Raw genomic sequence first — 12,106 nt, 5'->3', positions numbered from 1 at the left:
GAAGAAGTTGACTGAGCCGTAGTAAAATATATATATATATATATATATATATATATATATATATATATATATATATATATTTTTTTTTTTTTTTTTGGTTTAGACTTTATAGAAAGAATCATAATCTGTAGCTAACAGTAGAGGTAAGGATTAGATCTGTTATTCCATTGCTAGAAGGAAGATGAATCTCCCTTTCCCAATGCAGGTATGCATCCTCTCAACAACTGACAGTCTTAAGGAATTGCCAAGATACAGAGAGGTAAGGGACTTAAACAGATATTATGTGTGAAAGGGAGAAATTGAGCCCAAATGTTCTTGGCTTCAAGGCCTACTGTTTACTCACTACACCAGAGTTGCCAAACTGGCAGCCTGAAGACTCTGTAATGCTACCTGAAACAGATTAAAATGTAATTTGGAAATGTTTAATAAAATCAATAAAAATATAGTAAACTACAACATATAGATAACATTAGTTTGTGATTTTCTAAGTCAATGTGCGTCCCACAGGAATCATTTCTGTTTGAGTTTGATACAACTGCACTATACCATGCTGCCTCTCTATAATAACTATTTATTATTGGTAACTAATTTGCTAAATTTAAACTTTTTTTTTATTGAGTATAATAATCTATACCTCTCTTTTTTAAGATATGTACTTGAAGTCCCAGTGCCTTTTGCACATGGTGATCAAAGGTTGAGGTAAAAACTTAGAATTACATTAAAATCACCATTTAATTATTTGGCAAACACTTCATTTTGTAGTTTTCATATGTGTTTAATTTTTCTTTTAAATTGATTTTGCTCAGTATTTTTGATATTAAATACAGACAACTTTTGAGGTTCTTACTCTTTTTGTGTTATAGTAATTGAAAGAATATCCATAAAATGCCAAAATCAGTGACTTAAAAAATTAAATGGTTGTATATAGACCTTGCTGTGTGCTCATGACTGGATTATAAGTGTGGTTGATTGTTTGATTTTGTGAAATCAGTCCTATTATAAGTCTTGTTTGTATTGTAAATTATTGAATAATTTACACTGTCAATGTACAAGTGCTTTTATTTGTACAGTAAACAATGGTCCAAGTCATCTTAAGAATTTTTTTTTTTTTAGAAATAAACATCCAAATAGCTTTCTGTAAAGTTTTGCATTATACAAAATCTGATAACATACATATTATGAGATGCTACAGTACATAAAAACAGTGCAGTAGTTCATCTAGTACTAAAAAACTGCCAGATTATAAATGTCAGGCATAGCAATTCTATGTTAAGGTAACAACATAGATATTTTCAGTTCCAATTGTAAGGAAGTGTGGAACCATTTTAATGAGCAGCCTTCATTTTGTCCATCTCAAAGTTAATGCCAACGAATTGGATTGTGCTTTTTCAAACTTCATAAGCATGCATTCAGTAAGCAAAGCAGCACAAATCAAAAGTGAATTTATGAACTATGAATATTTGCCCATATGTATTTGTATTTGTAGAAGGCATTTTCCCCATGTAATAAATTGATGGGATTCATTGTGATTTATATTTTGTGCATCATTTAAAAATACTAAAATTAATTTTTGTGATTATTCTTTAAGTGAAATAGAGAAACCAAATGAAATGTAATCTTGCATGTTGTCACTCAGATTAATTAAACTTTAATAAATTACTTGTAAGAAACTAGATTTTTTGTCTTTGAAAGAAAGTTCTTAAAAGTCATCATCTATAATAATATATTTTCTCCTATAAAAGAATAGCAATGTTTGGGGAAATTAACAGGATAGCATTTTGGAAAAAATTCAGGAAATTATGTATCGGAAATAAAACTGACAAGAATGAGAACTCTTTTCCTCCCTCCAATCATTTGAAAGTGTAGCACAAGTTTCTTGAAAGAAACATTAAAAAGTGCTGAATTTTTTTTTTTTTTTTTGAGTAGAGTTTAATATAGAGAGAATGTTATCCAATCTGTTTTAGGTCCTTCAAATAAAGGTTTCTTAAAATATATATAGAATCAGACCAATGAAGAATAGTCCCTCTTACAGTATTTGAAGTATATTGGACCATTTCACACTTCATTTAATTAGGGCTGGATAATTTTTCATGGTTACTAAAGCTGAAAGTTCATATTGCAGTATTTTGGACTACTGAGCTGTTCTGTACTACATTCAGTAATACTCTAGTGACCTTCAATAGCTTTGAAAATTTCCTCCAAAATCTCCCATGCACTCTATGTGTGTTTATATATTGCTCTGTATTTCTAAACCATCATTTATCCTAACTTGCTCAGTTACTTTTCTTGAGGACAAAGGGAAGTTTCTTTCATTGTTATAATATAAATTCATAACTAAATATGACTTCTATTCATATAGTCTGGTAAAGACAACTAGGCTTTTTAATAATATTTTGGGAACAATAAAATTCATTAACATCTATAGTAGGGTTTGGCAACAATTTTATATTGCTTCACTATTAAGGTATTGGATGTGGTAGCAAATTTACTACATGATTTACTTGGGATAGCTACAGAAGCATTTTCTTTTTTTTTCTTTTTTTTTTTTCTCCTGAGGCAATTGGAGTTAAGTGACTTGCCTAAGGTCACACAGCTAGCTAGTGTTAAGTGTCTAACATCAGATTTGAACTCAGATCCTCCTGACTTCAGGGCTGATGCTCTATCCACTGCGCCATCTAGCTGCCCCTAAAGAAGTATTTTCTATGGTTCCCATATTACATTTAAGACATACAATTAAACATGGGAAACTTTTGAATAATAAAATTAGCTTTTTTAGTGGTCATAGTTTTGAGTTTTGTGCCAGACAGAATGACCTGATGGCTACCTTTCAATTTTTCCAGGATTGTTAAAGTCTGCCCTGTAACATGTGAATACAAATACAGCTAGCCATGTGCCTTTACAAGCAAATGCAGTTTAATTAGTATTACTTAACTATAAAAATATACATTGCTATAATTACTATAATTTCAAAGGAGTAACTGAACAGTGCAAGTAAACATGCCCCAGAACTATACAGATTAGAAATCTATTTTCTTTGATATCATGGGTTAATTTTTGATTGACTTTATCTAAACTGGTATTCTTATTTGAACATTGGTCTAAAATTTTCCCATATCTCATTCCATAACTGTAACCCTATAACAAAAAACAGAAGTTTTAAAATTTGGCTCTCTTAGGCACTCCAGAACTTACTAATGGGTCAGAGTGCACATTAGTGATACTAGCTCAATGCATGCTACTTTAGTATATTTGCTTTTTCCCCCTCAACTTTTATTTAAAAGAAAAATGTTTTCCTTGTGCCATTTTTAGGTTTCTTGTTCATGAAAGTTAGACATATCAAGCCAAATAAATTACTAACTTTCCTTAATTTCACTTGGTATTTGGAAATTCTATATTGTCAATAGGAGGGCCAACTATTTCATTATTAGATTTTGTTATATATTAGAAAACAATTCTTGCAAATACAACTCTTTTTCCATTAGGGACGGGACTAAGAAATGGATAGTAATTTAGATAAAAGAAAAAACCATAATTTTCATTTTCCAAACTAAGGAAAAGAGAAATAAATACACAGTGTATTATGTAAAATTTTCAGTTTAAAATTAAGTTGTATGCTTAACAATTAGAAATCTTGCACAACAGGACAAATGTATTTATAAAGGAAATTGGTATTTTAGTGACTCCCTTTCAGGTTACAATAACCTGAAAAAAGACATTTCCTTAATTTTAAATGTAGTAGTTTTTACCATGCATCCACACAGTTCTACTAATCAGTGTTGTGATAGAATCCAGTAAAATGCAGCACTGTTATCGTAATTAATGATTAAAAAAAAGATGATCACCATCATGCGTCTTATCTAGTGCTGTACCTAAAAAAATGTTGAAATATAGGTAGTCCCTCAAAGAGTTATAAGACAAGCACTTTTGAAGTCTTTAAATGATACTCATTTATGTGTTTGAATTTGTTCGGTTTTCTCATACAAATAATCCCAAAATTGTTTCCCTTGTTCTTGTATTCTCTATATACATTGTTACTAATATAACTTTTACTGTTTTTAACTGCCAATATGTTTTTTAGCTAACAAAAATTTGCAATAATTTTTACAATGCAATTTACATTTTTTCTATATACAGTTATTTTTAGAAGGTTATTGCAAAACTAATTGTGCAAATGGTTTATGCTGTCAATATCACATAATCTTTGAAGAAAACATTTGCTAAAAAATAAATATTTCTGTACAGTTATTTCAAAGTCACCTTCGTGATTTCATGCTACACAGTATGAGTAAAGATAAAAGGAACAACATATGTTTTGGTAAGCTGTTTCATTAGGTTTGAAACATTCCAAGATATTTGCTACTTAAATAACAAAGGTACAATGAGCGAGATTTTTTTCCTTAGTTGTCTTATGTGGTTGAAATCATTTGAGTGATTAAAAAAGTATTTCTTTCAAAATATGCTTTTCATTGGTTTGGTATTTTGAAATATATTATTTCAACATTACAAAACATCCTAACATCTTTTTTTTTCTTATTACAATACTAATATTTCATATTTTAGACACAAATATATACCAGATATTATGCCTTCCATTAAAATCAAAGAAAATCATATGGTTGCACCTAGAGATTCTTGAAATGCTTTTCTTAAGGATTTTCTTGAACTCCCCTAGAGAAAAAAATATTTTCCTTAAATCCAAAGTTATAATATAATTGTTTTATGATAACAGAGAAGCTAGTAGTTAAAAATAGGGAATATGGAAATTCTGAGAATAAAAGTATTTTTAACTGTAAAATAAAAGCTTTGTTTTTATAACAATTTTGATAAATCAACAAAAAAATCATTAAAAGAATGTAGAAGGAAAGAGTGAGCTGAAATGACAATTACACCATTTCACATGTGGTTCCTGGTTGTTAAGATCACTACACAGAGCTGTAAAGAAACAGGTTTAAATATATACCTATAAACTTTAAAACTGCAGATTAACTAAATATTTAACAAAAAGTAACTAAAAGAATCACATTCCCATGCTTACAATCTTGGGACTCATCTAGAGAGTTATAATTTTTCCTGGTTTTGGATCTTGGACAGTCATACTAAAGTTGTTTTCTCTTGATTGTGCAAATTAAAAGTATTTCGGAGGTTTTCCTACTATAGTAACTTCTTGTACTTAATTAAAAGTTTGATATTTTGAAGAAACTATTGTGCTATTCATGTTTAAGTTAACATGCCTTGCTGTATGCAATCATGTATTCCTGAAAATAGTCTGTATATTAAAGTGTATCATTCTTTGAATTTGTCAAATGTTGAGTGTGTGATAGCATTTTTTGCTTTGCAATTCTGCTTCCAAAATTCTGCTTCCAACAAAAATCCTTTATCAGGTAATAAATGAACTTAATTGTATTTAGGGAGCTTCCTCTTTAAAAAGTGCCTCTAAAATTAATTCTTTTACGCAAATAGTTACCTGATTTATGTTTTGGACTTTTTCTGTACTACATAATTGGTAAAAACAACGTAGTCACTATTTTGTTTTAAGTGTACACATTCTTTACTCAGGTATTTAAATATGTGACATTTTGTAAAAGGATTAGCATTACTCTTCATTTAAGTTAAATATAACTATGAAAAAAAGATACTAAGATACTTGGATGGGAGAAGCTTGTATTAAGTAAAGTAACACTTTGATTGCTATTGTTTACACTAGTGTTTTGTGTCAGTGGGAATGAGAGATGAGAATGACTACTTGAAAAAAAATTTTTTTTTTAAAACCCTGAGCATTTAGTTTAGGGGGCCAAAAAGTCAACATGGATTGCTTCCTGGAGAAAGTACTCCTTAAAACTGATAACATTGAATTTTAGTCTTCGTTGATTGACCTTAGGTAAGACAATTTATCTGGGCCTTATTTTCCTTGTCTTTAAATATAAATTAGACTTGATAATTTTAAAGTTCCATTTCAGGTATAACATTCTATGTTAGTAGATAAAATTTGAGATCAAACTATTAGAAACCTCAAAAATCCACATTATCATTGCTTTGTCATTGCTTAGTTGTTCTTTAGAAATAATGCATTCTTGCATTAGTGAGCTTTTGAAGACAGTTTTCCCATGGGCCATTATAGTCAGCTACAGAAAAGATGTTGAAATCATTGAAGTTATTGAACCAAAGATAGGCAATAAGAAATTTTTTTATTCCTTGATTGTTTTATCTCAGTGTTGAAATTGCCTTCAAACTTATTACCCAGTCATTAGCTATTAGTAATGTAATTTAAAATCATGGTCTTAATAAGTATAGGGTGCTATGAAACAACAGAATAGCAATGGTGTTGTATTACTAGAAACCACTACTTAATTGTATCCATGCCAGTTTTCCTGATTTGCATTCAAGTAGAATAGTATGTTGACATGGGTTTAAAGTCCCTTTAGTTGTGTTATATGACTGATAAAATTATGTACAGTGACCACCATTTTCCTGTTGCTTTTTTATAAGAAGTCTCTAAAACAAGTATGTAGGACACAAGCATTTCTGTACATGTGATGCATGTTGTTTTTTAAAAAAATTATATAAATGAGGTTTAATGGCATTTTAACATTTTTGTCATTGGGAAAACTATAAGTGATATCTTAAAAAGTATTTGAAATTCAATGATCATTCACTTTTTATTATGGTCATGCAATTTAAAAATCTCCTTTGTTAAGCATACAATTATTGCTTAAGCATATTATAGTTAAACAGTACTTATATTGTCACATCATTTTCAGTTTGCACAGAGCATAGTATTCTTTGCATACTTATAAATGTGATTAAAATAATTGCTTTTAATGCAGTTAGCTCTGTAGATTAGACCTCCATCAAATTTTTTTTTTTTAATTTAAATTATCAGTTGGATCAATAAATTTTCCTCAGTAACTAGTCATCACCTATAATTGTACAACTAAAGATAGCTTCTGGCAGAAGTTCCTCCCTTTGTTCCCCAAGTTGACAATTCTTTCACAAAGAGAATCAAATATCTAAAGATGTAAAAAATGACTTTTTTTTGTTTTTTTTTTGCTAGTAGCTTTGATGAGTTTACATTAGTACATCTTAAAAATTTGAAAGCAGCCCTTAATGTCTGTTGGGTAAGCATTTATTAATTTTAAAATCCTTTAAAAACAATATTAAAAAATATTAATTCTAGATTCTCAACTTAAGTGTAGAATATGAGAGGGGATTAAATAAGATTAGGTAAGATGGCAATCCACTAACAAGATGAAATGTTAAGTGTAAGTATGTGTAGGCCATCTGTCTATCTGGTGATAAAAGGGGAAAAACAGATCTAAATGAATTGTGGATATAGATAGATGGAAGAAAGAAAAAAAAAAAATTAGCTGGGTCAGGCACCAAGCAACATTTCTAATGTTAGTCTACAGGATTCTTAAGACCCATATGTTGACAAAGATTCTTAAAGAAAACATCATTTAGACTATTACTAGCTATGCTGGATTTTGCAGAGTTGGTAACCTAGGGCAGAATGATCTAATTTGTCAGCATTTTTTTTTTTTGTAAGCCAGAAGAAATTTGAAAACATGATTTTAGGAAAATCAGACCTGAGTATTTTACTCATTCCACATTCCTTGAATTGCTTCACATTCTCAAGGGCTAGATTATTGTGGTAAATAAATGGGTGGGAGATGTTATCAATACTCATTGCTTTCTGTTTGATAAATCATGATACAATATTCCATGCTGTCTTTATAATATGTCAGAAGGGGTTTTAAATTCCCCTTCCAATTCTAAAATGGTATAACGGCTAAAAAAAAAAAAAAAAAAATCCAACCACAATAAGCTATTTTAGTTCAAAGGAATTAAAGTAGAAAAAAATTTGTGCAAGAAAATCAAATATGGTAAAATTCTTTTACAATCTTTACAATTGTGCCATTCTTCAATTATATTGAAAAATGAGTGTCTACATGGAAGACCAGGTTTTGTGCTTGTCTTTACATTAAACATAACAGAGTATTCCAGAGCTAAACTACTGTGTTTAAGTTGCCTTACCTGACAAGGCAATCTTTCTTGTATAGCATCTTTTTTTTTTTTTTTTTTGGGGGGGGGGAGCATGAATATAGTTTAAAGCTCCTTAAATCAAGGATTTACTTCTTTTTTTTTTGGCCAAGTCATTTGCTGAAAATATAACAATAAAATATCTATTATGAAGATTGTCTTTACAAAAACAAAGGTGGTGTGGCTTTTTAAGAGAAATTTTGGCATTGTGTAAACCAATCCTAATAATTTGTGCTTCTCTGCTTTTCATAAATTAATCAGAATAACAAAGTATAATCACAATGCAGATTCATTTTCTGCTGCCCAATTAAAAATTAAATTATCTAATTACCTGGTCATATTGTAAAATGTAGGAAGCAGAATAAAGTCTCTTTAACAATGTATGAAACAGTCAAATATTTAAGAAATAAGCCAAGATAGTCATAAAATGTTGGTCATGTATGATATATAAAGAATTTGCAGCTTTGGATATCACCTTTTAGATTTACAGGTAGTTGGGTTTGTACACAAAGATAATTAACAATACATGCATATTCATGTATTACATGTATGATCAATTTTGTAATATACAGAATCCTAAAATACTTTCAGTTTCTCTTGATGAATGACAATATAGGCTTAAAAATTGTTAAAGAAAGTAAATTGAAAAAAACTTTCTCCCCATCCAGAACTCACCCACTAGGGTTCATCTATACTAGCATTTAAAAATTTTTTTTGATGTAGGGTGTATTTTTAAATGGAAAAGTTCAGTTAAATGGAACTCAACTTAGAACTCTCCACTAAGTAGGAATATTTTTCTGCCCCTCTTTTTGGAAGAGACTCAAGAAAATAGGCTGTCATGTTAGTGATATACTAAAAAACAACTTTCTTGATTATGTTTTTGTATCATGGAACCAAAAGTTCTCTACAATGACCTTGTGTGAGATTCTGGGGTATCAAAGATGAAATTACTTTTGGTATATTTAACTTAAGGCAGGAAAATGCACTAATACATTTTAGGAAGTGTTCAATGATTGAAACTAAATCTGTAAAATGAGCTTTGACTCTGTGATCTCTAGCTGTCCTGCTCCAAAAATCCTAGATTGAAAGTGGATTTGAATTGAATCCTTTTCTTCCTAACATATTATATAAATCACATTCTGTAAACATTCTACTTAACTGAGGTTTTATTGTGTTTTAGTCAAATAATGTACATATTCTTTAACCTCTATGGCAAAAGATAAAACACAGAAAGACTTCTAATGCAAGTGGAATATTTTAGGAAGGATTAGGGGTAAGAGTTAAGATGGCAAAATCTGAAAGGAACAGTGGCATGAAAATTGATGATCACTATGTCTTCAGGTTGAATAACAGAACGGTATGAATCAGTCTGTCAGACAAGTTTATAAGTTTTGAGGAGGGTCAAGAAAAAAAATTAGAGAAATATGTGTCCTTACATAGTCAAATTACTGTGCCAGTGGGAAATTACTGAATGTGTTTTATGAATGCAATTGGTGATAGTTCTTTAAATCAAGTTTAATCTTTTGAAACACCTACACTTACTTGGAAGAGGTTATTTCCTTCTGTTTGTGATTTTATAATCCCTTATTGGAATAAGTGCCATTGAGTATAAAGTTTTCCATACAGAAAGATGATTACAATTTTTCAAAATGAGCATTTTTTTTTTTTTTTTGGTTCTCTGAACTTCAGATGAGCTAATTTAATAAATTCTGAGTTATGTCCATGAACTAGATTATCCTCTGGTCTCTTATTTACTTGGAAGGCATTTTACAACAAGGTATTGTTTTAGTGAAAGCAGTAAATGATATTGTCCATGCAACATGAGTTGGAGTTCCCTAACATGCAGGTGTTAAAAAATAAAAATAAAATAAAAATATAAGGTGCCTTGAGATGCTGGCAGTTTTAACATTTGGAACATATTTAAATATATTTACATCTAACTGCTCAACTTTACCTTACAAGCTTTAATTTAGGAAAATATACAGTACTTTTGCATATAATGGTAACTTGTTAGCCCCTGAGTCAAGTATAGAGGATTTAAATACAAAAAAAAAAAGGAAAACAGCCATTAAAAGCACTTACATTTTATATGACATAAAGAGTAAAAAAAAATAATAATGATTATTTCCCAGGAAGACCAGGATCAGAAACATGCCTATGAAGACCCAAGATTCCTATATTGCTTAGGGAAGAATCTGGTAAAGAAGGATGATGCCTAATGGGATGAAGGTAAGTTTTACTGTGCTGTGGATGGAGCTCTAAAGAGCGATCAGGTTCTTGTTCTAAGAGTGAAGTCAAGTTGTCTTCTGAGGCTGTGTTCAGATGCACCCCACTGGAGAGCGATTCTTTGGATTTAAGTTTAGATTTTTCAAGGTCTAGGAATTCAGGACACTAATGGGAAGAAGAGAAAACAAGGCAATTTTACAAATCTCGATTGCTGTCTAAAATATGTTATCATTCCTTCTCAAATCATTCATAATATGTTAAAATGTTTTCTCTCAAAATCAATCTTCATTTCTGTAGGGAGATGGTCTTGCAGTTTTCCCCCCTACAAAAGTTGCTGCAAGGCAGAATGAGGAGTGGGGATCCAAGACCTGCTCCCAAAAGGTTTCCATGTAATTTACCAAACTCTGGGATTTGAGGAATTCTGAGCATAGGAAGTTAAATTAAAAGCCAGTCCTTTAAAGATATTTTATTTCACATTTATTTGAATTTTAAGTTAAAGGAAAAGCTGAGTGTAGAATTGCTGAGTATTTTAGTAGATATGCATGAGAGCTGAGTGGGGGGGAGAAAGGGGATGGGGAAGAGAAAGGAAGAGAATGGGAATGAAGCCATAATAAGGTAGAATTTAAAGGACCATAATTCTCTAGAAACAAAACCAAAAATCTACTGAATTGTGTGTGTGTGTGTTTTTTTTAATCCATTAAATCTTCCTATGAAAATATTTTCTACTTTCGTATTTTAGGTTTCTATTATTTTCTTCTAAGTACATCATCAAATGCTGTAAATATAGTTTTTCTGACTAGATCCACGGCATTAACTTTCCCATAATTTTTGCTGAAATATTTTCTAAGGTGATTCTTAACATTTACTAGAGGTATTTCAAATAGCAATTCTGCTTGTAGTCTTTAAAAAACGAGTCCAGTTCAATTTAACCAACATTCATTAAACATGTAAATGTAATACACTTGGACTGGTTTACAAAATCTTGTCATCAAGGAGATTATGTTCTCTTGGGGAGAGACAATATATGAATAAATATGTACATGACAGTTTGATGTGGAAAAGAACATTTATAAATACAAAGATTAGGAAATGCTTCTCAGATATGAACCTTGAAGGAAGCTAAAAATTCTAAGCAGTGAAAGCACGAAAATACTGGAGAGAGATTATGCAAATTGTTTAGAAGTAGGAATGAAATGCTAAATATATATATTTTTTTTTTTGGGGGGGGAGAACCAGAATATTTGAGGAGAGTAATGTGAATTAAGCCTGGAAAAGTAGGTAGAATTCTGCCTGACTGAAAAGCCAAGCTGAGAAGTTGGCATTTTATTTTTTGGCAGCAGGGAACCATTGAAAATTATTGACAAAGGTCAATGGTATAGCCAGATTTATTCCTTAAGAAGATTTTTTTGGCAGCTATGTTGAGCAGTAGGGAAAGTGGTAGATGCCATGAATCTAATTGGGATGGGGTTGCAATATACTAGGGATCCATGTAAGAAGGCAAGGGAACTAAGAAGAGATGTGTTGTAGAAACAAGAATATGTAAAATTTGGCAGCTGATAGGATATGGAGGGTATATCAGAGAAGAGTTGAAGATGGCATCATGGATATGAGCTTGGGAGACTGGGGAGATAGATGTATCCTTATCTAAAATAAGAAAACTTGGAGGAAGGGCAGGTTTTGGGAGCTTGATAATGATTGCCATTTTGGATTTGTTGAATTTGAGATACCTATTAGGGACATTCAGTTGGAAATGTTAAGTTGGAGTTCAGGAGAGAGATCAGGGCTACATATATAACAGATATTGATATATTTAACATTGTATAGCTTATTTCCCTTCTCCCAT

The 12,106-nt window shown here is 30.6% G+C and overlaps 1 protein-coding gene across 4 annotated transcripts in view; it reads right to left on the bottom strand.

The window, feature by feature from the left end:
• Positions 1-1,041: 1,041 nt before the first annotated feature.
• KCNH7 (potassium voltage-gated channel subfamily H member 7) overlaps positions 1,042-12,106 on the bottom strand; it is a 622,433-nt gene continuing 611,368 nt past the window's right edge. For all 4 annotated transcript variants that reach the window (XM_074303262.1, XM_074303266.1, XM_074303263.1 and 1 more), the window contains one exon: positions 1,042-10,428. In XM_074303262.1, coding sequence (XP_074159363.1) covers positions 10,159-10,428 — 270 coding nt within the window. In that variant the 3' untranslated portion in view covers positions 1,042-10,158. The remainder of the gene's footprint in view (positions 10,429-12,106) is intronic.

This window comes from Sminthopsis crassicaudata, chromosome 3, assembly GCF_048593235.1.
Source record: "Sminthopsis crassicaudata isolate SCR6 chromosome 3, ASM4859323v1, whole genome shotgun sequence".
NCBI classification, from domain to species: domain Eukaryota; kingdom Metazoa; phylum Chordata; class Mammalia; order Dasyuromorphia; family Dasyuridae; genus Sminthopsis; species Sminthopsis crassicaudata.
The sequence above is the reverse complement of the archived record's forward strand: the minus strand, read 5'-3'. Positions and strand labels throughout refer to the sequence as shown.